Source organism: Pseudophryne corroboree, chromosome 3 (genome assembly GCF_028390025.1).
Source record: "Pseudophryne corroboree isolate aPseCor3 chromosome 3, aPseCor3.hap2, whole genome shotgun sequence".
Lineage (NCBI taxonomy): Eukaryota > Metazoa > Chordata > Amphibia > Anura > Myobatrachidae > Pseudophryne > Pseudophryne corroboree.
This window is the reverse complement of record NC_086446.1, coordinates 175,257,584-175,283,805: the sequence shown is the minus strand read 5'-3', so window position 1 is coordinate 175,283,805 and position 26,222 is coordinate 175,257,584. Positions and strand designations below refer to the sequence as shown.

Here is a 26,222-nt window from a genome sequence, read left to right as displayed (position 1 = left end):
TTAAGTTTTGGGTTATTTATTAACTCTTATGTACAGTATATTGTATAGTGTCTGCATATTACACAGAGCTTTACAGAGAATGTTTCATCATTCACATCAATCCCTGCCCCTGTGGAGCTAACAATCAATCAATCAATCAATCAATCAATCAATCAATCAATCAATCAATCAATCATTATATTCCCTAACACACAGGTTCATTTTGACAGAAGAGTGCTAACCTATGAGTATGTTTTTGCAGTGTGAGAGCACATACAAAGTCAACACAGTAATCCGTACCTCTGTTCCACCATTTTAATAATACTTTAGTGGCAATGGTTTACATGTCTTAGACTATGAGAAAATAGGCTTTATTAATAGTCATTTGACTATTATTGCATATTTAAAAAATAAAAATTTAAGGAGCATTTCCTTTTAAATGTATGAATGGACAATATATTACATTTTCTGTAGTTATATATCACAACATATAAATATGTAGTACATCTTGGTGCACCCTTCAGCATATTATATTGCAAGATTAGTGGTATGTGAATCAAGTAATGAGACAGTTGCAGGTACTCTTTTTCTTATGGACATTCTTCACATCCTGGAAAATCCTGACTCGGATTGTCTGATACAAACAATCCCCACAAAGCCTCTTGTGCATGTTTGTTCTCTGTACCACATAGTTGCGAGTGTTGCTATAACTGTGTACAAACATCCTTAGAAGATGCCAGGAGTCATAGGTAAAGTGTTGGATGCTTGCCTTGTCTCAGTGGGTATTATAGGAGCAGTGTCTGAGTTGGTCTCCTCTAGCTCACTGTCCTGGTCTTCTAGGATATCTCCTTCCATGGGGATAATTTTAATAACCTTCTCCTCAAAATGCACTTGCTTTTTTTTAGAACACACATCCATAGAGACATCCACATGGCCTTGGTTAAGACCTGGGGTCTTGGATAGTTGACAACTTTTCTTTACTTTGAGAATGCTCCTCATCTGAGTAAGCAGTGACTCCCTCTTTTCTCTCAGGGAGCCAGTAAATGTGTAGGTTTGCTCTGTGTCCCCTGCTCTGGTCATGGCAATGGCAGTAGTGGAAGGATCTGTGTAGTACTCTGCCTGCACAATACAGTCTTTTCCTTTAATCTTCTTCTGCTTGCTCAAGAGGAGGTAGGCTATACCAGTAACAACTAGCATGGTTCCTGTAAGAAGAGTGACAGAAGGCATTCAATGTACCTGGTAGCCATTTAAATACTAAGGGCAGATGTACTAAGCCTTGGAGAGAGATACAGTGGAGAAGGATAAACTACCAACCAACCAACCAGCTCCTTATTTTTCAAACACAGCCTGTAACATGGCAGATTGGCTGGTACTTTATCACTTTCCAAGACATAGTACATCTCCCCCTAAGTGTGAGTCAGCTAACACTGCGAAGACAGGGTTAATGTTTTTGTTAGTATTTCAGTCTTATTAATTCATTGGTTAGGCTTGTAATAGGTGGAGTTAGGAGTGTGATTTGTGTTAGTTCCGGCTGGCTGGAACATTCTGGTTCCTCTTTGATTGTTTGGCATCCTACCCTCCCTCCCTAGCTGTCAGCTTATGTGGACTGGGGGAAGGAACGGCTGCAGTGACTGTCTCTTCATTAGATCTTGAGGCATGTCCTCCAACATTGCAGAGCCAGAAATCGGTACAAAAATGGAAAGGAGGCGTGGTCACAAGTAAAGGGGGCGTGGTTCTGCGGCGCTGCCATTTAACTCTATGGGACTACTGGAGACGTTGAACCCTGTACAAGGCCCCTTTTGGCTGGTACAGACCATAAAAAAAGCTGATACTGTACCGCCCAAAAAGGTACAGTTGGAGGGTGTCTCTTGAGGTGCTCTTCCCCCAATAAACGGGTTAGTCTGATTTTGGGTTCAGCAGCAGCACCCGTACAGATGGGCCTTCTAATCTGTGTAATTGGGAGGGGAGTTAATTACCTCCAGTGAAGTATGATGGCAGGGTAGAAGGCCTCCCATCGAGGCCTATTGTGTTGTGATTTGACGGGTTTAGTTTATTTCCAGTGAGTAAGGCCGTTCTGTCTTTCACCACCTTATCCAATTCTCATAAAACTCATTTAAATAAATAGCCCTGACCTTTTTTCACTGGCAATACTTGTCCGTGTCATTATTTTAGATAAGTTATGTTGTGGTAACTGCCGGGGAAGTGTGGCTGACATCAGCTGATAAGTAGTTTACACGTATGAAAAATAAGCAGGAAGAGCCAAGAGTAATGAAAACATTTAGGGATCTATTTACTAAGCCTTGTAGAGAGATAAAGTACCAACCAATCAGCTCCTAACTGCAATATTACAGACTACTGTTTGAAAATTTACAGTTAGGAACTGGTTGGTTTTCACTTTATCTCTCTCCAAGGATTAGTAAACACACCTCATAGTTTTCTACACATTTTTTTGTTATATTTTGTTTGATCATTTTATATACAGGTCTGAGTACCTAGATGTATCATTGATTATATATTTAGTATTGGGCTTTATAATATACAGGTCTTGGTACCTAGATGTATCATTGATTATATATTTAGTATTGGGCTGTATACAGTATGTGCAAAACCATATCTGTGCTGTGATATAAAAAGTTAATTTAAGAAAAATATCAAGCTTATCCTTATACAAGCAAACATAGGAAATCCTAGTGTTTTTTTTCTATATACTGGTATTCTGAAAAACAAAACAAAACAAAACAAAAAACCTGCTGCTAACCTAGAGTTATAAATTAATATAAGATTTATATCACATTTTACACTCTAGATAAGAGTTCAGATGCTTATGTTATTCACTTCTGAAATGATTTGACTGATTTCTTCCAAAATAGTTATAAGAACTGCAAATTATCACTGGGGGCTATCCAGTTAGCCCTGATAAGCCAGAACTTATCCCTGATGCCGGCACTTATCAGGCACGCAAAGCATAACCCGCGATAAGTGCCCCCTAGACCTGCGATAAGTGCTGCGAAAATATATAGGTCTGTGGCTTTTCATGGGGCCTATGTATTTTCGCACGAAAACCATGTGTTTTCTGCGGGACCTACTTGAATAGAGGTGAAAAAAAAGTGGCACTATCACGGGTAATTGGATACCCCCCTATGAATGCAAAAATTTATGTATTTTCACCGTTTTTTTGTGAAATAAAATGAGGCAACCATTAATGTAGAATTAGGAAATGTGCGCCTCAATGTGTACTACAGATTAAGGGTACTGTGACATAAGAACCACATCTGGCCATGATTTATATGTATAATTACATAATTTTCAATATTAAAAGTAGAGAAGTGTGAGTGTGCATGACAGAGGGCCTGATTCAGAAGTGAACGCAATGGTGATGTTTATGAATTCTGAGCTATGTTTTTTGGACTGCACATGTGACGTTTTTTGGTCATCTCGACTTGTGACTGTTTTGTCGTAAGAGCAGTTGTAAAGGCTCTGATGGCTTAGCTGCAACGGATATTTTGAGCAACCATAGGGTCAACCAGAGGTCTGATGGTTCATCTTCTAAGCAAGAAACAGATTAGAGACACCGCTGGTGGGAATCTCTATGCAAAATACAGCGCCTGCGGCTTTAGCAAATTCTTGCGTTTAAGTTCTCAGTCACAACAGGATTTGCGTCCACTTCTGAATCAGCCTCAGAGGCACTTGGGGATTTGCATATGTCAGTATTGACAAGCATTATAGAGGAGACATGTTGGTATTCTGCTAATCAGCACCAAAGTCAATTACTGAGTTTGTCAAGTTGTTCATTTAGACAGGATGCCATTCGACATATCTCCCAACTGTCCCGATTTTCACGGGACAGTCCCATTTTTTTGGGACTGTCCCGCTCTGTCCCACCCGGGGGCCGCAGTGGTGGTGGTGGGGGCAGTTAGGAGGCTCCTATCAGTGAAGAGAGAGGGAGAGTGGGCATACCAGCAGCTCACAGAGTGCTGGTCATGCCTGCTTTAGTGATGAAAAATGGGGGCGTGACTCGCCATCATGACACTGCCATGGGGCCATGCCCCTTTCATTTAGACCACACACGTTACACGCGCGCAGGAGTCCCGCTTATGGATCCCCAAATGTTGGGAGGTATGCATTAGAGTAGAAAATAAATTGGTACCTCTGGTTCTTTGAAATTGGAAGTGTACACTGAAACAGCACCAGTTGTGATCTGGAATGCTTATTTTTACCTGAATGATAAAGGGCAGCGGTTCATAAACTTTATGGAATCACGGCGCCCTAAAGTATCAGAATTTTTTTCACGGCACCCCTAGGCCAAAGGTTTCTTACTGAGAAATTTAAAAAGAAATATTAAATGAAGTAAATTGTGTTTATGTCATCCTTAGGTTCAGTTATGTGATGAAGGGGATTTGCTTCTGCTTGTCAACATATATTATGATTAGCAGCTACCAGCACAGGTTTTGCCTATTCAATCGACCATAAATAATTTGAATTGGTCCTGGACCACCAATCTTAGGCACCCCTGCAAGTGTCCTGAGGCACCCTAAGGTGCCATGGCACACAGTTTGAGAACCACTGATATAGGGGGAATTAATTCCAGATTAATTATCATTGCTGCGTCATTTAAATGATGGCAATGTAATTCAGTCAGGCAAAATCATTGGCCTGTAATTGAATTCCCCCACAGTATCAATATGAATGGTGACATTTGTATCTGTGTCATATGTACTAACAACACTTCCAGCAATCAGGCCTACTGTACCTGGAATGGTGACATGCCAGACCAGGACAGGGTGAAGGAAGCAGGCCACAGACAACAGGCCATATCCTAGGAATTTCTGGAATCCTCCCATGCGTGCTGCTTTCCCCAAGGACACATATAGACGGGGCTCTGTCTGGCACCTTAAATAGAAGAGACAGCAGATTTATCCATTAGATTACATCAATGCAGGATCTGAAATACAGGATGTTGCAGAAAAAGGCTTATACTTGGTTTGCATTAATATTATTGACTTATTATATTGTTAGTCTATAAATGTTTTCTGCAGAGGTAGTGGGCACGGAATATATTCACTGGAATAAACCCTTATATATTAGCTGCAGTATTATTAACAGTACTGAGAGTAGCAACACACTGGAAACAGGATGACACCCTAATGCCCCCCCCCCCCCCCCCTCTCCTTCAGTCCCATCAAATGCATGGGGAAAAAAATCACACACTGTCTAAATGACAACTGTGGGCTACTTGGCCATTGAAAGAAAACAGATCTGTTCCCAATCAATTCTATAGATATTCTACTTTATGGCCCTCATTCCGAGTTGATCGCTAGATGCTGTCGTTCGCAGCACAGCGATTAAGTAAAAAAGCGGCACTTCTGCGCATGCGTATGGGGCGCAGTGCGCACGCGCAACGTACTTTCACAAAAGCCGATGCAGTTTCACACAAGGTCTAGCGACGCTTTTCAGTCGCAGTGCTGGCCGCAGAGTGATTGACAGGAAGTGGGTGTTTCTGGGTGGTAACTGACCGTTTTCGGGGAGTGTGTGTAAAAATGCAGGCGTGTGGGTTAAAAACGCAGGAGTGGCTGGGGAAATGCAGGCGTGGCTGGCCGAACGCAGGACGTGTTTGTGACGTCAAAACAGGAACTAAACAGTCTGAAGTGAACACAAGCTAGGAGTAAGTCTCGAGCTGCTCAGAAACTGCATATTCTTTTTTTGTAGCAGTGCTGCGATCCTTTCCTTACACTGCCAGAGGGGGCGGCCTAGCGTTTGCACTGCTGCTAAAAGCAGCTAGCGAGCGATCAACTCGGAATGAGGGCCTATATTCAAAACTCCACACAAAATTAAAAACTTTGTGTCATCATCCCTCTCATGCGTTTAAACTTCTCAAAATATTTTACAATTTGCGCAATGAGATGTGTTCCAAGGCCCTTATTCCGAGTTGATCGCTCGCTAGCTGCTTTTAGCAGCAGTGCAAACGCTAAGCCGCCGCACCCTGGGAGTGTATCTTAGCATAGCAGAAGTGCGACCGAAAGGATCGCAGCACTGCTACAAAAAAAGAATGTGCAGTTTCTGAGTAGCTGCAGACCTACTCCTAGCTTGCGATCACTTCAGACTATTTAGTTCCTGTTTTGATGTCACGAACACGCCCTGCGTTCGGCCAGCCACGCCTACGTTTCCCTAGCCACTCCTGCGTTTTTAACCTGACACGCCTGCGTTTTTACACACACTCCCCGAAAACGGTCAGTTACCTCCCAGAAACACACACTTCCTGTCAATCACTCTGCGGCCAGCACTGCGACTGAAAAGCGTCGCTAGACCTTGTGTGAAACTGCATTGGCTTTTGTGAAAGTATGTTGCGCGTGCGCACTGCGCCCCATACGCATGCGCAGAAGTGCCGCTTTTTTACTTAATCGCTGCGCTGCGAACGAAAGCAGCTAGCGATCAACCCGGAATGAGGGCCCATGTACATTGTCCCCCCTCTCCTCACCACTTCCCTTAATTTAGTACTACTTCTAGTTAATAAACTGTTAATATTACTCTTTTTATTTCATTCAGTTATTAAAATATAAGATTTTACATTGTTTTTATTTATTTTATTGTAATGTTTTTTTTTTTCTCAAAAACTGCTTTATTATAGTTTTTTGTCAGCAAAGGTGAATACATGGGCCCTCATTCCGAGTCGTTCGCTCTGTATTTTTCATCGCATTGCAGTGAAATTCCGCTTAGTACGCATGCGCAATATTCGCACTGCGACTGCGCCAAGTAATTTTACAATGGAGATAGTATTTTTACTCACGGCTTTTTCATCGCTCCGGCGATCGTAGTGTGATTGACAGGAAATGGGTGTTACTGGGCGGAAACAGGCCGTTTTATGGGCGTGCGGGAAAAAACGCTACCGTTTCCGGAAAAAACGCAGGAGTGGCCGGGGAAACGGGGGAGTGTCTGGGCGAACGCTGGGTGTGTTTGTGACGTCAAACCAGGAACGACAAGCACTGAACTGATCGCAGATGCCGAGTAAGTGTGGAGCTACTCTGAAACTGCTAAGTAGTTTGTAATCGCAATATTGCGAATACATCGTTCGCAATTTTAAGATGCTAAGATTCACTCCCAGTAGGCGGCGGCTTAGCATGAGCAAATCTGCTAAAATCCGCTTGCGAGCGAACAACTCGGAATGACCCCCATGGAGAGAGTGATAATTCTGACAGTCCATAGAAGGTCAAAACAAATATAAATGAATACTCAATGATAGTGGACCGAAACAGACCAAGAACAATAGTGTACAACTACACCTGTCTTTGAGAAGACAGGAACAATGCTCAACAGGTAAAGGGTAAGGGTAGGGGTGGATGAAGGGGGTAGGGGTGGGGAGGGCGGGGGGGGGATGACGCTTCCAGAGTATGTGGGCATATTGATAAACATCATGATGAAAGTAGCAACATGTGCATTAATAAAGCATATTGAAGGCAAAAACTTAAACAATGCAACTGTAAAGAGAGAGTTGGCCTAAAGCCACCAAGTTAGGGAAAAGAGAGAGAAGAGGAAAATATAGAGGAAAGCAATACAGTTTACCTAAAATAGTGAGATAGTACATAACTCCAAGACAGGTTTGTAGGTGACCTAGATCCAATAGGGAGGGAGAGAGAAATTGAAGGGGGAGAGATGAGACAGAGGAGAGACATATGAGGTCCTATGCTCTGAAATTATCTGACCATTGTCCAGGAAGTGTTTTCAAAGTTCTGAACAAACGTGGCGTGAGTCGATGGGTCTAAGGTGGTGATATAAAGGTCCCACTTCCTATGTTAGCTCCCAAGGCCTGGGTGGCCAGGGAGTTGCATGGTCCTACGGTCTAGGTAGAGATTTTGTAGCATAATTTTTAAAACTTCCCTTAGTGATGGGGCAGAACTAACAGTCCAGTGTTTCAAGATTGTCTTTTTCGCGACCGTAAAGAGCATAGTGAACATGGGGAACAAATAATTGAGGCCCTTGATGTCATTCCACATTTTGAAGTTTATGCAGAGACACGCTAAGGGGTCGGGTTTCAAGGAGAGCGAGAAATGGCTGTTGATAAACCCAAAAAGCTTATTCCAAAAACGCCTAATCTTGGTACAATTCCAGAGACAGTGAAAGAAATCAGCTCTTGCCCCCCTGCATTTCGGGCATCTGTCAGAGATAGACGGGTCGATGTACGATTGGATACAGGGAGGGAGGTAGGCTCTGTGTAGGGACTTGAGATGTACCTCTTGCAGATAGGTCGATCCCAAGGTAGACATGGTAGAGATAAAGTGTTGAGTGATAGATTCGTATGAAGGTATTTCAGGAATATCTGTTTTCCAAGAAGCAATCAATTTTTGTATGTGAGGCGTGGCGGGGTTGTTGACTATGAGAGTGTATATGTTTTTCAGTTTGTAGGGATGAGATTCCCAATACCTAAGGACTTTTGCTAAAGGAGAAGTGGGGATAGGGACATAGGACTCAAGATTCAAGGAAGAGATATAATGCCTAGTTTGAAGGAACATGAAAAAGTGTGAGATGGGGAGGGAGTACCTGTCTCTCAGCATGGTAAACTGGGAGGTGTGGCCCCCGGGGTCAAATACCTGGGAGGCTGAACATAGCCCCCTCTCCCGCCAGCGGAGGAAAAGAGAGTTGTGAAGGGATGGGGTGAATGAAGGGTTTCCCCATAGGGTTACATATGGGGAAGCTGTGTGGACGCTGCACAGTTTTTTGTGAAGTTTCACCCAGCTAAGGTAAGTATCTTTGAAGAGAGGGTGTTCCATAATGGAGGGGGGTATATAGGGTCGTTTAGAATGTAATAGAGCGCAAGGGGAGAAGGGGTGGAAAATGGAAGAGTCCAGGGCCAGATCAGTATATGTGCTTCGTCCAAACAGCCAGTCTGCAGCGTATCGGAGAAACACCACTAAGGAATAAGAAAGAAGGTCGGGGACGCCTGCTCCACCAACTGCTCGATCCATCACAAGCTTAAGGAAAGCAATTTTAGGTTTCTTCCCTTGCCACAAAAAACGGGTCATCGCCTTTCGCAATCTATGCCCGTCCGAATCACGTAGGCGTATCGGGAGGGATTGGATAATGTAGAATATTTTTTGGGAAGATAACAGACTTAAGCACCACGACTCTACCTAACAATGAGAGGGGCAAATTAATCCATCCCTCCAATCTGGTAAGTGTATCTTTAATCACTGGAGAGAAATTGAGATCATAGATCTTAGATAGGTCACAGGGAATGTTAACACCTAAATATTTAAAATGCGACTGAGTAACCTTGAATGGAGAGGTAAGCGTGAGAGAGGAAAGATCAGAAGGGGGAATGTTGATTGGTAGCATTTCAGATTTAGTGACATTGATCCTGTAGCCTGTCGTCACCCCAAAATCCGAGATCAGGTGCCTTAATCTCAGGTATGGAGGAGAGCGGATTAGAAATAAATAGCAACATGTCATCCGCGAAGAGAGCGACCTTTAGCTCAATGTCACCAATATGAATGCCGTTATAAGTCTTAGACTGCCTGAGGGCCAGGGCTAGGGGTTCAAGGGCGATGGAGAAGAGGAGGGGAGAGATGGGGCAGCCCTGCCTTGTGCCCCTTCCTATGGGGAAGGCTTCAGACAGAAATCCATTACAAGAAACATATGAGGTGGGAGTTGAGTAAAGGGCCTTGATGGCGTGGATGAAAGAGTCTGGAAAAAGGAAACGACGCAGGGTGGCATACAAGTGAGGCCATTCGACGAGGTCAAAGGCCTTTTCAGCATCTAGGGAGATTATGGCATACTCTTCAGGGGACACAAGATTGTTGCAAGTATGGAGGGCCGCTATCACTTTCCGCACATTGACTACAGAGTGTCTGCCCGTTATGAACCCAGTCTGATCTTAGTGGATAATGTGGGGAAGTAGTACCTTAAGGCGTTCCGCTAGTACCTTGGCCAGTAGCTTGTAGTCGAGGTTGAGCAGTGATATCGGGTGATAAGAGCCCGGGAGCGAAAGATCCCTGCCTAATTTGGGGAGGACTTTAATAACGGCTGAGTTGAAATGCGGGGGAGGGGAGTTCGATGACAGTATTGAGTTAAATACCGCAACAAGGATAGGGCTGATGCGAGGAAGCAGCAGCTTGTAGAAGTCGCCGCTATAACCATCAGGGCCTGGAGCCTCGTTGAGTTTTAATTGCCTAATCGCATTTTGAACCTCAATGGAGGTGATAGGGGCTTGGAGTGACGAGATCATATCAGCCCCGAGAGTGGGGAAAGGGAGGCTATTCCAGAAGGGAGGTAGGGAATGAGTACCAGAGGTAGAAGGAGAAGTAGAGGAAGCGTCAGGAGAAGTGGGAGAGTAAAGATGTTTGTAAAAATTTTTCATGATGTGAGCTATTTGCTTATTGGTGGTGGTAAACGAACCCTGAGGAGTACGGAGGGGATGGACAGTGGCCGGGGAGTAGGTACCTCGTAGCAAGTTAGAGAGCAGGCGCCCCGTTTTATTTCCGAATCTGTGAAACTTGTGATGGATCGAGAAGAGATATTTGTCACCCATTTCGGTCAGATATTCCTCAAAGTTAGTTTTGGACAGAAGATAAGCTTGTTTTGTGGAGGCAGACGGAGACAGTTTGTAAGTTTGGAATGCCGCAGATAGGGCATCGTGTAGTGAGAGGTAGTGGGTCGAGTACCGTTTGTTAGAGGCTGCGGTGAACGAGATGATCGCCCCCCGGAGCACAGCCTTTGCCGACATCCAGAATAAAGAAGGGTCGGCCCTAATGTGCTCAGAGTTAGACGCGCCAAAATCATCCCACGCAGCCTCCAACATGGTTTTAAACGTGGAGGAGCGGCTAAGTCTGGAGGGAAACTTCCATAGTTTAGAGGAGCCCTGCTCGTCAGGGAAGTGAATTGTGGCGGAGACCAGCGCATGGTCAGAGAGAGAAATGGGAGCTATGTTGCAATCGGTGATGAGGGGGAACAGAGCATGGGAGACAAAGAGGTAGTTTATGCGGGAGAGGGTGCCATGAGCCGCTGAGAGACAGGTGTAATCCCTATCGGTGGGGTGTAAGGCTCACCATAAATCCACAACCTGCAGTGTTTTTGAGAAGAAAGGAACACCTACCTTGGGGAGGGTCGTTGGGGTTCCGCGTGTCATAGATTTATCTAGCAAAGCTGAGGAGACCAGATTAAAATCTCCCCCAATAATTAAATTATCGCCCATGAAGGGGGTCAGGAGAGCCATCAATTGTTGAAAGTAGGTCCTAGAATAGGGAGTGGGGGCATAAATATTAGCTAACGTGAGTTTTTTTACCCAGTATTGTGGCAGACGTTATAACATATCGACCTTTGGGATCAGAGGTATTATGTGTAACTTCAAAAGAGAGAGAGCGTCAAATTAAAGTAACTACCCCACGAGCTCTGGAATTGTAAGAAGACGAAGCCATAACAGACCACCCAAACATACCCAACTTAGCAGTTTCCGAAGCAGTCAGGTTCGTTTCTTGAAGGAATGCAACATCTACACCGCTCTTCTGTATAAACAACAGAAGTTTTCTCCTCTTGGCCGGGGAGTTAATGCCTCCAACATTCCAAGTGGCGCAGCGTAGATCAGGCATGTTTCAAGGAACTAGTGGGAAATGCAAATAGGCCGCTGTAACATAGAGCCAGCACGTTGCATCAACATCATGTACATCAGGAGAACATTGGACAGCGCACAGTGGGAGAGGGAAGGAGAAGGGAGGGAGACTGGTAATGGGAAAGGAGGGGGGTACAGAAACCAATGATAGAGAAAGTCGGCACCCAAGGCGAAGTGCCGCTAGACTTCCTAGACCCATACAAAACATCAGGAAAACATTATTAATAAACATCCGGGGGGAGAATAAGAGCTCCATTCCCCACCCTCGGGCACATGAGTAAAGTAACTGAGGCTCGGAGACCTCCACACTGTTAACATGTAATAAACATAAGCAAAGGAAAAAATATAGATGTGAATTTAGCTATATGACATCCTAATATAGTAGAAAGGCGGTGCTGAGCATAAAAAAAAGGCACTGTTAAGATGCCTAAAACTTTGCAGAATGTAAAAGATAAACTGTAATATTCAGAGGGACTATCTAGCATGCAAGTGATAACATCAGCATATAGAGAGTAGCCAGAGAAGTTCTTATAAGTCAATCCGCAATATCAGAGATATCGGGGTCTTTCGCATGAGCAAGTTCCTGGAGAAACGCCATGGCATCAGAGGGGTTGGAGAAATCCTTAAAAGAAGTACCATCATATATGCGTAGCCTAGCAGGGTACAAAAGGCAGAATTTACGCCCTTCAGCCACGAGGCGGGAGCAAACAGGGGAGAAGGACTTTCTGGCCCTAGATAGCTCGGCAGAATAGTCTTGAAATATGTGAAGTTTGTGACCTTCCCAGGATAGGGATTTCGCCTTGCGGGATGCTGACCAAATTTCTATTTTATGTAAATAGTTCAGGCAGCGGAACAGGTTAACACGTGGTCTCGGCCTGTTAGGGGTCGGTGTTGGGCCCACCCTATGGACCCTCTCGATAACCATGTCTTGGCAAACCGTCTCTATGCCTAAGAGCGAGGGGAGAGTGTTGCGGACAAAATGGGACAAAGCTGTCCCCTTGATAGATTCAGGGAGGCCAACCAGTCTATTGTTATTATGACGCGAGCTATTATCTAAATCGTCGATCTTGTTCCAAAGCTGATAGTTTTCATTGGTAAGGCGTTTAACTGAATGTTGCAGGTCATCAACCTCATGAGAGACTCCAGTAATGTGTTGCTCTGTTTCAGAGACTCTGTGTGTGAGTTGCTGCAGCTGGCCAGTGATATCAGCCACTGCTTTAGACAATAATGGGGACATTGTGGCTGTAATGGCGTCTACCACATCTTTATATGTAACTGGGGCATCAGAGCCTGGACTCACATGACCGCCTGCGGAATACCCCTCTGCTGCGGGCTTTTTATGTAGAGGAAGAGCGCTCTCTGCAGCGGTGTCCGGCTTCATGGTCTCCGCAGCGCACCTTTTCTCCTGGCGTGGAGGCTGTGGCGTCTGCGGCGGCTGCTGGGGAGACAGTGCGGCCGGCGTTTGCGGGGCCGCGGATCGATCCATCCGGACCGCTGGTGAAGCCGGGGGCAGTGTGGAGGGCAACGGAGCCGGAGGGAGGCGTAAGAGCCTTGTAAAAGGTGAGTGCCGTGCGGTGTGAGACGGAGCTCAGACACGGAGCTCCTCACTCCATGAAACCGGAACCTGAAGCCTTTTATTGTAATGTTATTGAAAAAAAGGACTATGTAAACTAATTTTATCCTATTTTGTATCATTTATATTTTGTGTCCTAGTTAAAAAAAAAACAGTACTTTTTAATTATGCAGTACGTGTATTACAATGTACAATATGTACTGTATGTAACATAGTGGTTGCATGCATTGCTTTATGATACTATTGTATATTTTCAATTTTACATGCTATATTACTTTAATGCTATGTTAAGTAAGTTATTTGTACTGGTCATTGGGGCTAGGGCTGGCAACAGAAATCTTGGGGTCCAGTACAGTGATATCTCTGGGGCCCCATACTGCACTCCCATGTTCCCCCACCCCCATCCCAAAGCCCTGTATCCCCTCACCAATTCACTCTTACCCCAGGGAGAGACTCACCTGTGCTCATCTCCCCACTATCCAGACCCTCACACCGCACAGCATGTGAGATGAAGAGGCCAGCACAGGGCACGGGAATCCTGGCCAACAGAGCTGCTGCCATGTCCCATAATTGCTTACAACAAGGTTCCTGTCACTCTGAGGCTGCGCCCACACCATACCTCCCAACTGTCCCACTGTCCCCTGCAGTTGGGGGAGCCTTTGATCACCCACTGCTCTGCTCTGCAAAGCAGCAAGTGATCTCTGAATACATGCAAGTGCACGGCATCTATTCAGTGCTGGGAGGGGAGCAGGGGCTGCACAGGGAGCGCTGGGAACGTTTCCAAAATGACAGAAAACCTGGTCCACGGAACGAGGCCACGCCAACTGGGCAGAAGCCACATCCCTCCCACCAGAGGCCACACCCCCTTTTCAGGTCACGCGCGGGTCCCGACCCCTTACATTGAAAAGTTGGGAGGTATGCCACACTGCCTACAGCTCGCTGCCCTATTCACAGAAGACGGCTAACATCCCTGCCGGGCACTAAGTGGTGTATCCTTGGGGCCCCTTTGATCCTTGGAGCCTGGTTCAGGTGTCCCCTTTCCCCTTTGACCCCCCCGTCACTGGCCCTGATTGGTGCTAATTCAGAAGTGGACAGAGTGGTTAATGCCGCTGCTTCCTTGGAAGTTCTATATGGTAATGCAGCAGGAGACATCTATTACAAGTAGACGCCTCCTGCTGCAGTAGTGATCCGACCTGTGTCCTAGGACTCAGCACTGATCACTGACTCACCATCGCGCAACTTTTGGCACCCATGGGGACACGCAAGCCGCTGTCACAGAGGACAGGAAATCTCCGTTCAATGATGGAGATCTCTGATCTCTTCCCTCCCACTAAATGATGGCAACATGTCCCCATTTTCTCAGAGGTCGTCGCTACCCTGCCCCCAAAACAGCACCAGCCTGTCAATCACTACCAGTCTGATGCCAGTCTTCTTCCTAAATTGCAGGACCCGTTCATGCACACGCAGAGCGGATTCTACGCATGCACAAAGTACCGAACATTGGTACATTCTCCATCAGGAAGAAAATCCAATGGGATCTTAATGAGGGCCCTTGTGTGTTATTACCTAAGGTTGCATATCCATAACTTTTTTGTGCTAAAAAATGTGACTAAAAGTATTTTGGTTTGCTCTTAGCAGGTTGAAGTCATTGATAAGCTATAATACCAGTGGGAAATGGTGTACTAGAAATAAAAATGAATATACATACTTTTGAAAAATAATTAAAATAAAACTTGTGTAAAACCTGCAGGTACTTTGCATAACTGTTGAAAGGGGTGTGGAGGGGCATCTTATGATTGGAGAGGGCCCGTGCACAGTGTCCAAGTGGGCCCTCTCCCGTCATTATGGCACATACTGTATATGTTTAAGGGCAGAATAAATGTAACACTTGAGGGCTGGGAGACTAGATGAAAATTTTATGAATCACCGGAGAGCATTGAAAAGGTTTGGTTCAGTCCAGGAAAAAATCCTGAATATAAGAGTGAAAGTGTTGATCAGGAAGAGGTGAGGCAGCAGCAATCATTAGCAGAGCAAAGAGAAGGGAAAGTATATAGAAATGAGGCTGGAGATGTAGGAAGGAGCAGTGAGGTTAAGACTTAAGAGCTTTATAGCGCTGAGAGAGGAGTGGTATAAGGAGCCAGTGAAGTGACTGTCAGAGAGGGGCAGCACAGGTATAGCGACAATAGCTGAAAATGAAATGGGCAACAGAGAGGAGTATAAACTTGAATGTTTGTCCTTTCATTCCTGTACTTAGCTTTTTTGTCTTATGCGAAACAAGTTCCTTTTAGAACACATTTACGAGTGTGCTCATCATACTTTAACTAGGTAGTCCAAGTCCAAAATATAGTGATTGGAGAAGGCAGAATCAGAGTTATGGACATGAGAACATGATCTGACCATGTAATAGTCCCTATGTGAGTGTTAGATACAATTTGTAAGATAAAGTATGGAATAAAAGTAATCTCTGCAACTGTGAGTCATTTTCTCTGGGGATGATATGCTCTCCAAGCCTCTGTTATTTCATATTTATGAAAAGTATGTTTAAAGTAAAAGCGTAAGTGAGGGTTGTTCTAAAGCACACATTAAAGTACCCTCCAACAATAAGCTGTCTGGTCTGGATTCGATAAGCGGGTTTGGTTCGTCGAGATCCGAACCCCCCCGAACTTCACGTGGTTTTCACGGGTCCGAGGCAGCCTCGGTTCTTCCCGCCTTGCTCGGTTAACCCGAACGAGGCCGAACGTCATAATCCCGCTGTCGGATTCTCGCGAGATTCGTATTCCATATAAAGAACCGCGCGTCGCCGCCATTTTCACTTGTACATTGTAGATTGAGCGGAGAGTACATGGCTACGTTCTCTGCCTGAAAAGCTCAATATCTGTGCTCAGTGTGCTGCATTGTGGTGACCACAAGTATATAGCAGTATAGTACAATAAGCCATTGCTGTATCTTGCAGCTCCGTGTCAGACTCAGTTCTATTATCCTGATCAGTGCTCAATATCTGTGCTGCAGTGTGGTGACCAGTATATAGTAGTACAGTGCTGCATTGTGGTGACCACCAGTATATAGTAGTACAGTACAGTAGGCCATTGCTGTATCTTGCAGCTCCGTGTCAGACTCAGTTCTAGTATCCTGATCAGTGCTCAATATCTGTGCTGCATTGTGGTGACTAGTATATAGTAGTACAGTGCTGCATTGTGGTGACCACCAGTATATAGTAGTACAGTACAGTAGGCCATTGCTGTATCTTGCTGCTCTGTGTCACTTCTAGTATCCTGATCAGTACTCAATATCTGTGCTGCATTGTGGTGACCAGTATATAGTAGTACAGTGCTGCACTGTGGTGACCACCAGTATACAGTAGTACAGTACAGTAGGCCATTGCTGTATCTTGCAGCTCCGTGTCAGACTCAGTTCTAGTATCCTGATCAGTGCTCAATATCTGTGCTGCATTGTGGTGACCAGTATATAGTAGTACAGTGCTGCATTGTGGTGATCACCAGTAGTACAGTACAGTAGGTTATTGGTGTATCTTGCAGCTCCATGTCAGACTCAGTTCTAGTATCCTGATCAGTGCTCAATATCTGTGCTGCATTGTGGTGACCAGTATATAGTAGTACAGTGCTGCATTGTGGTGACCACCAGTATATAGTAGTACAGTACAGTAGGCCATTGCTGTATCTTGCAGCTCCGTGTCAGACTCAGTTCTAGTATCCTGATCAGTGCTCAATATCTTTGCTGCATTGTGGGGACCAGTATATAGTAGTACAGTGCTGCATTGTGGTGACCACCAGTATATAGTAGTACAGTACAGTAGGCCATTGCTGTATCTTGCTGCTCCGTGTCAGACTCAGGGGCAGATTTATTAAGCTTGGTGAAGTGATAAAGTAGAAGGTGATAAAGCACCAGCCAGTCAGCTCCTAACTGTCATTTTTCAAACCCAGCCTGTGACATGGAAGTTAGGCGCTGATTGGCTGGTGCGTTTTCACCCTCCACTTTATCACTACACCGAGCTTAATAAATCTGCCCCTCAGTTCTAGTATCCTGATCAGTGCTCAATATCTGTGCTGCATTGTGGTGACCAGTATATAGTAGTACAGTGCTGCCAGTATATAGTAGTACACTACAGTAGGCCATTGCTGTATCTTGCTGCTCTGTGTCACTTCTAGTATCCTGATCAGTGCTCAATATCTGTGCTGCATTGTGGTGACCAGTATATAGTAGTACAGTGCTGCATTGTGGTGACCACCAGTATATAGTAGTACAGTACAGTAGGCCATTGCTGTATCTTGCAGCTCCATGCCAGACTCAGTTCTAGTATCCTAATCAGTGCTCAATATCTGTGCTGCATTGTGGTGACCAGTATATAGTAGTACAGTGCTGCATTGTGGTGACCACCAGTATATAGTAGTACAGTACAGTAGGCCATTGCTGTATCTTGCAGCTCCATGTCAGACTCAGTTCTAGTATCCTGATCAATGCTCAATATCTGTGCTGCATTGTGGTGACTAGTATATAGTAGTACAGTGCTGCATTGTGGTTACCACCAGTATATCGTAGTACAGTACAGTAGGCCATTGCTGTATCTTGCAGCTCCGTGTCAGACTCAGTTCTAGTATCCTGATCAGTGCTCAATATCTGTGCTGCATTGTGGTGACCAGTATATAGTAGTACAGTACAGTAGGCCATTGCTGTATCTTGCTGCTCCGTGTCAGTTCTAGTATCCTCATCAGTGCTCAGTATCACTGGTCAGTGCCATGTCAGAACAAAATGTTTTGGAGGTTGTGGAGGTATCTTCCTCAGAGGAGTCTGTACCAGGTACTCAGGATTGCCTTGAGTGGTTTCATCCCATTAGGATGGAGACAAAATGGCTGGATAGCCTAGGAAATAAGATTCCTCAGAGTTCATTAGGGCATACTCTATTAAGTTGCTGGAAAAAAGCTACGAAGAATGCTCTACATATGGATCAGTCCATTTCATCTAGGACCCCCTCAGCTCCTGATACACAGGTCTTGCAGGCCAACGCGGACAGCGATGCTGACACAGGGATCAACACCGAAGTTAGAGGGGGGCACTATGATAGATTGGAATATAAAATTCAGCAATTTATCAATGCCATTAGGGATGTGTTAGAAATACCTATACAAATAGAGGAAAATTCTTGTATGCTAACTGCAAAATCATTAGTGACATTCCCGGTTTCGGAAGAGTTGAATACCCTATTTGAAAGATCCTGGTTAAACCCAGAAGAGGTTTTTCACATCCCCAATAAAGTACTTAAGACATATCCCTTTCCTGAGGAGGATAGAAGGAGATGGGAGATTCCTCCCATAATGGACATTTCGGTGTCCAGGCCATCAGGGGTAATTACATTTACCTGTACCAGGCTCGGCCTCGTTAAAGGAGCCGACTGACCGCAAGATAGAGACAACTCTAAAATCCATTTACACGGCTACTGGAGCCGCCCTTAGGCCCACTATTGCATGCACTTGGGTAGCTCGGCCTATGTTAAAATGGTCAGACAATTTAATAGAAGACCTTGATACAATCCATAGGGACGATGTTGTTTTGATTCTAGGTCACATAAAGGATTCGGCTAAATTCATGGTGAAAGCCATGAGGGACATTGAGCTGATGAATTCTAGAGCATCCTCCATGGCAGTAGCGGCTCGCAGAGGTCTCTGGATCCGCCAATGGAACGCAGACGCCGAATCCAAGAGGTACCTCCCCTTCGCAGGTGAGACACCGCTTGGGGACACTCTGAATACAAATCCTTCCACAGCACCACCTGTGAGAAGACATAACTCTGCTTCTCTGATGCAGCCCCCTTGGGCTGCCAGATCGAGAAAATTCGGGAGGGCCTACTTCTGCACGAGGTTAGGCCATAGAAAGAGCAGAAAGTCTGCACCCACTACAGGTGCACAGCAGGTTCAGAGGTTGGAGTCTACTCCCTTAGCGTCCTCAGCGTGATGCGGAAGGACTCCCATGTGGGGGGAGGGGGGGGATCTCATCTACTTCACTACAGGGGAGCCTTAGTGATTATAATTATATCCCAGGTAATAAAAATTATTACCCAGGGTTAGAAACTGGATTCAGGAGTTTCCCCCTGGCTGTTTGTTTAATCAGCCCTGCCAATTGTTAGGACAGTGGGATTGTCCCTGTCATATAATTTTTATTTTTATTTTTTTTAAAGTGCCATCATATCTGACACTTCCGTATATGTCCAGTGGTACTGCCATTTGATATAATTCCCGACATTACTGCCATTTAATTCCAGTGATTTTGTCATTTTCTTCCAGTGATTTGGACCAATAATACCATTGATTAGAACGAATAATTCCTGTGATACTGGCTTTTCATTCTAGTGATTTTGTCATTTTCTTCCAGTGATATGGACCAATAAATAATACCATTGATTAGAACGAATAATTCCTGTGATATTGAGGTGTTTGTGTCGCTTAGCTTAGCCATCCAGCGACCACAGTGCACCTCTTTTTCTCTTTTCTTTGCATCATGTGCGGTTTGGGGACTATTTTTTTAAAAAGTGCCATCCTGTCTGACACTTCCGTATATGTCCAGTGGTACTGCCAGAGGCGGATTGGCCATAGGGTTTACAGCGAAGATCCCCGGTGGGCCGACGCACCCGTGGGGCCTGTTTTGTTTGAGGACATGTGGTCCTTTTTATAGACATAATGAGGATGCAAAATAATTTGCATATATGAAAATTACTTTGCCACTTAGCCTGTGATTGCAGATGATCTAGTGTATGCTCTCTCTGCCTGCTTGGCTGACATATAAGATTGAGTGAATAGTGATTGGGATACGGTTGGTGTAATAAGCAAGAAAATATATCTTTCTAAAGAATGATATAGTTTCCTAAATTCTGAAGGTGTATCCAATAATGTGCTCATAATATTTAATTGTATTTCTTTTTAACTTCCCCCTTGATGCTGGACATGCCAACTATCTGGAAAGTCTTGGGGGGAGGGTGCTGCTGCCATGGACCATGGCTAGACCTTACACCTCTGGTGCTGCCCATGTGGGGCCACTAGTACAAATTTTTCCAGGGCCGCTTTTTGTTCCCAATCTGCCTCTGGGTACTGCTATTTGATATAATTCCTGACATTACTGCCATTTAATTCCAGTGATTTTGTCATTTTCTTCCAGTGATTTGGACCAATAAATAATACTATTGATTAGAACGAATAATTCATGTGATACTGGCTTTTCATTCTAGTGATTTTGTAATTTTCTTCCAGTGATTTGGACCAATAAATAATACCATTGATTAGAACGAATAATTCCTGTGATATTGAGGTGTTTGTGTCGCTTAGCTTAGCCATTCAGCGACCGCCATCCAGCGACCTTGGTGCACCTCTTTTTTTCTTTGCATCATGTGCTGTTTGGGGACTATTTTTTTAAGTGCCATGACACTGCAGTGCCACTCCTAGATGGGCCAGGTGTTTGTGCCGCCCACTTGGGTCACTTAGTTTAGTCATCCAGCGACCTCGGGGCAAATTTTAGGACTAAAAATAATATTGTGAGGTGTTCAGAATATGAGTGGAAATTATGGAAATGAGTGGAAATTATGGTTATTGAGGTTAATAATACTATAGGATCAAAATTCTATGATTTAAGCTGTTGAGAGTTTTTTTTTTTTAAAAACATCCGAATCCAAAACACACTTGAATCCGACAAAAATTCTTAAGGGAGGTTTTGCCAAAACGTGTCCGAATCCAAAACCAAAACACAAAACCCGAAAAATGTCCGGTGCACATCTCTAGTTTGGATTTGTTTCTATCACACTCATAATGTATTCGGTGTTGTGTATTTTGCGTCCAAACAAAAAAAGAAATATCATCCCTCCTCATCCCATACTACTCAAGAAGACTGAATATACTTTGAAATAAACATGGCTACTAATTTAGCCTTACTTAGTTAAATTGCTAATATACACATAGGAATATTATAAGAATAAAATGTAGAAGATTACTCCTTAGCGAATACCACATATGTGTGTGTGTGTGTATATATATATATATATATTAGTGATGTGCACCGGACATTTTTCGGGTTTTGTGTTTTGCTTTTGGATTCGGTTCCGCGGCCGTGTTTTGGATTCGGACGCATTTTGGCAAAACCTCCATGAAATTTTTTTGTCAGATTCAGGTGTGTTTTGGATTCGGGTGTTTTTTACAAAAAACCCTCAAAAACAGCTTAAATCATAGAATTTAGGGGTCATTTTGATCCCATAGTATTATTAACCTCAATAACCATAATTTCCACTAATTTCCAGTAGTGATGAGCGGGTTCGGTTTCTCGGAAACCGTACCCCCCCGAACTTCACGCTTTTTACACGGGTCCGAGGCAGACTCGGATCTTCCCGCTTGCTCGGCTAACCCGAGCGCGCCCGAACGTCATCATCCCGCTGTCGGATTCTCGCGAGGCTCGTATTCTATCGCGAGACTCGGATTCTATATAAGGAGCCGCGCGTCGCCGCCATTTTCACACGTGCATTGAGATTGATAGGGAGAGGACGTGGCTGGCGTCCTCTCCGTTTAGAGTAGACTAGAGAGTAGTAGAGAGTAGAGACACTTGATTTACTAATTTTGGGGAGCATATTAGGACGGAGTATTACTTGCTGATAGTGTGACCAGTGACCACCAGTTTAATTAATCCGTTCTCTGCCTGAAAAAAAACGATACACAGTGTGACACAGTCACATACCATATCTGTGCTCAGCCTCAGTGTGCCCTCAGTGTGCTGCATCATCTATGTAATACTGTATATCTGACTGTGCTGAGTGCTCACTGCTCACACAGCTTAATTGTGGGGGAGACTGGGGAGCAGTTATAGCAGGAGTACATATTTTAACAGTGCACACTTTTGCTGCCAGAGTGCCACTGCCAGTGCCAGTGTGACTGACCAGTGACCACTGACCACCAGTATATTGTGATTGTCTGCCTGAAAAAGTTACACACTCGTCGTGTGGTGTTTTTATTCTATAAACGCATTCTGCTGACAGTGTCCAGCAGGTCCGTCATTATATAATATATACCTGTCCGGCTGCAGTAGTGATATATATATATTTTTTATATCATTATCATCCAGTCTATATTAGCACTGCAGCAGACGCAGTACGGTAGTCCACGGCTGTAGCTACCTCTGTGTCGGCAGTCGCTCGTCCATCCATAATTGTATACCACCTACCTGTGGTGTTTTTTTCTTTTCTATCTTCTTGATACTAGTAGCTTACTTTAGGAGTCTGCAGTGCTGAGCTGACAGTGTCCAGCAGGTCCGTCATTATATAATATATACCTGTCCGGCTGCAGTAGTGATATATATATATTTTATATCTCATTATCATCCAGTCTATATTAGCAGCAGACGCAGTACGGTAGTCCACGGCTGTAGCTACCTCTGTGTCGGCAGTCGCTAGTCCATCCATAATTGTATACCACCTACCTGTGGTGTTTTTTTTTTTTTCTATCTTCTTGATACTACTAGTAGCTTACTTTAGGAGTCTGCAGTGCTGAGCTGACAGTGTCCAGCAGGTCCGTCATTAAATAATATATACCTGTCCGGCTGCAGTAGTGATATATATATATATTTTTTATATCATTATCATCCAGTCTATATTAGCAGCAGACGCAGTACGGTAGTCCACGGCTGTAGCTACCTCTGTGTCGGCAGTCGCTCGTCCATCCATAATTGTATACCACCTACCCGTGGTGTTTTTTTTCTTTTTTCTATCTTCTTGATACTAGTAGCTTACTTTAGGAGTCTGCAGTGCTGAGCTGACAGTGTCCAGCAGGTCCGTCATTATATAATATATATACCTGTCCGGCTGCAGTAGTGATATATATATATATATATATATATTATATCATTATCATCCAGTCTATATTAGCAGCAGACGCAGTACGGTAGTCCACGGCTGTAGCTACCTCTGTGTCGGCAGTCGCTAGTCCATCCATAATTGTATACCACCTACCTGTGGTGGTTTTTTTTTCTATCTTCTTGATACTACTAGTAGCTTACTTTAGGAGTCTGCAGTGCTGAGCTGACAGTGTCCAGCAGGTCCGTCATTATATAATATATACCTGTCCGGCTGCAGTAGTGATATATATATATATTTTTTATATCATTATCATCCAGTCTATATTAGCAGCAGACGCAGTACGGTAGTCCACGGCTGTAGCTACCTCTGTGTCGGCAGTCGCTCGTCCATCCATAATTGTATACCACCTACCTGTGGTGTTTTTTTTTTTTTCTATCTTCTTGATACTAGTAGCTTACTTTAGGAGTCTGCAGTGCTGAGCTGACAGTGTCCAGCAGGTCCGTCATTATATAATATATACCTGTCCGGCTGCAGTAGTGATATATATATATATTTTATATCTCATTATCATCCAGTCTATATTAGCAGCAGACGCAGTACGGTAGTCCACGGCTGTAGCTACCTCTGTGTCGGCAGTCGCTAGTCCATCCATAATTGTATACCACCTACCTGTGGTGTTTTTTTTTTTCTATCTTCTTGATACTACTAGTAGCTTACTTTAGGAGTCTGCAGTGCTGAGCTGACAGTGTCCAGCAGGTCCGTCATTATATAATATATACCTGTCCGGCTGCAGTAGGGATATATATATATATTTTATATCTCATTATCATCCAGTCTATATTAGCAGCAGACGCAGTACGGTAGTCCACGGCTGTAGCTACCTCTGTGTCGGCAGTCGCTAGTCCATCCATAATTGTATACCACCTACCTGTGGTGGTTTTTTTTTCTATCTTCTTGATACTACTAGTAGCTTACTTTAGGAGTCTGCAGTGCTGAGCTGACAGTGTCCAGCAGGTCCGTCATTATATAATATATACCTGTCCGGCTGCAGTAGTGATATATATATATTTTATATCTCATTATCATCCAGTCTATATTAGCAACAGACGCAGTACGGTAGTCCACGGCTGTAGCTACCTCTGTGTCGGCAGTCGCTAGTCCATCCATAATTGTATACCACCTACCTGTGGTGTTTTTTTTTTCTATCTTCTTGATACTACTAGTAGCTTACTTTAGGAGTCTGCAGTGCTGAGCTGACAGTGTCCAGCAGGTCCGTCATTATATAATATATACCTGTCCGGCTGCAGTAGTGATATATATATATATTTTTTATATCATTATCATCCAGTCTATATTAGCAGCAGACGCAGTACGGTAGTCCACGGCTGTAGCTACCTCTGTGTCGGCAGTCGCTAGTCCATCCATAATTGTATACCACCTACCTGTGGTGTTTTTTTTTTCTATCTTCTTGATACTACTAGTAGCTTACTTTAGGAGTCTGCAGTGCTGAGCTGACAGTGTCCAGCAGGTCAGTCATTATATAATATATACCTGTCCGGCTGCAGTAGTGATATATATATATTTTTTTTATATCATTATCATCCAGTCTATATTAGCAGCAGACGCAGTACGGTAGTCCACGGCTGTAGCTACCTCTGTGTCGGCAGTCGCTCGTCCATCCATAATTGTATACCACCTACCTGTGGTGTTTTTTTTTTTTCTATCTTCTTGATACTAGTAGCTTACTTTAGGAGTCTGCAGTGCTGAGCTGACAGTGTCCAGCAGGTCCGTCATTATATAATATATACCTGTCCGGCTGCAGTAGTGATATATATATATTTTATATCTCATTATCATCCAGTCTATATTAGCAGCAGACGCAGTACGGTAGTCCACGGCTGTAGCTACCTCTGTGTCGGCAGTCGCTCGTCAATCCATAAGTATACTAGTATCCATCCATCTCCATTGTTTACCTGAGGTGCCTTTTAGTTGTGCCTATTAAAATATGGAGAACAAAAATGTTGAGGTTCCAAAAATAGGGAAAGATCAAGATCAACTTCCACCTCGTGCTGAAGCTGCTGCCACTAGTCATGGCCGAGACGATGAAATGCCAGCAACGTCGTCTGCCAAGGCCGATGCCCAATGTCATAGTACAGAGCATGTAAAATCCAAAACACCAAATATCAGTAAAAAAAGAGGAGAAGCGTAAACTTGCCAATATGCCATTTACCACACGGAGTGGCAAGGAACGGCTGAGGCCCTGGCCTATGTTCATGGCTAGTGGTTCAGCTTCACATGAGGATGGAAGCACTCAGCCTCTCGCTAGAAAAATGAAAAGACTCAAGCTGGCAAAAGCACAGCAAAGAACTGTGCGTTCTTCGAAATCACAAATCCACAAGGAGAGTCCAATTGTGTCGTTTGCGATGCCTGACCTTCCCAACACTGGATGTGAAGAGCATGCGCCTTCCACCATTTGCACGCCCCCTGCAAGTGCTGGAAGGAGCACCCGCAGTCCAGTTCCTGATAGTCAGATTGAAGATGTCAGTGTTGAAGTACACCAGGATGAGGAGGATATGGGTGTTGCTGGCGCTGGGGAGGAAATTGACCAGGAGGATTCTAATGGTGAGGTGGTTTGTTTAAGTCAGGCACCCGGGGAGACACCTGTTGTCCGTGGGAGGAATAGGGCCATTGACATGCCTGGTGAAAATACCCAAAAAATCAGCTCTTCGGTGTGGAAGTATTTCAACAGAAATGCGGACAACATTTGTCAAGCCGTGTGTTGCTTTTGTCAAGCTGTAATAAGTAGGGGTAAGGACGTTAACCACCTCGGAACATCCTCCCTTATACGTCACCTGCAGCGCATTCATCATAAGTCAGTGACAAGTTCAAAAACTTTGGGCGACAGCGGAAGCAGTCCACTGACCAGTAAATCCCTTCCTCTTGTAACCAAGCTCACGCAAACCACCCCACCAACTCCCTCAGTGTAAATTTCCTCCTTCCCCAGGAATGCCAATAGTCCTGCAGGCCATGTCACTGGCAATTCTGACGAGTCCTCTCCTGCCTGGGATTCCTCCGATGCATCCTTGCATGTAACGCCTACTGCTGCTGGCGCTGCTGTTGTTGCTGCTGGGAGTCGATGGTCATCCCAGAGGGGAAGTCGTACTCGTAAGACCACTTTTACTACTTCCACCAAGCAATTGACTGTCCAACAGTCCTTTGCGAGGAAGATGAAATAT

General features: G+C 44.4%; 1 protein-coding gene across 1 annotated transcript in view; it reads right to left on the bottom strand.

The window, feature by feature from the left end:
• Positions 1–331: 331 nt before the first annotated feature.
• Positions 332–26,222, bottom strand: part of TMEM72 (transmembrane protein 72) — a 64,999-nt gene continuing 39,108 nt past the window's right edge. Inside the window, exons 2-3 of the mRNA XM_063963410.1 lie at positions 4,730–4,869; positions 332–1,181 (exon numbers count right to left, since the gene is read on the bottom strand). Of these exons, the coding sequence (XP_063819480.1) occupies positions 706–1,181; positions 4,730–4,820 (567 nt within the window). The 5' untranslated portion in view covers positions 4,821–4,869 and the 3' untranslated portion in view covers positions 332–705. The remainder of the gene's footprint in view (positions 1,182–4,729; positions 4,870–26,222) is intronic.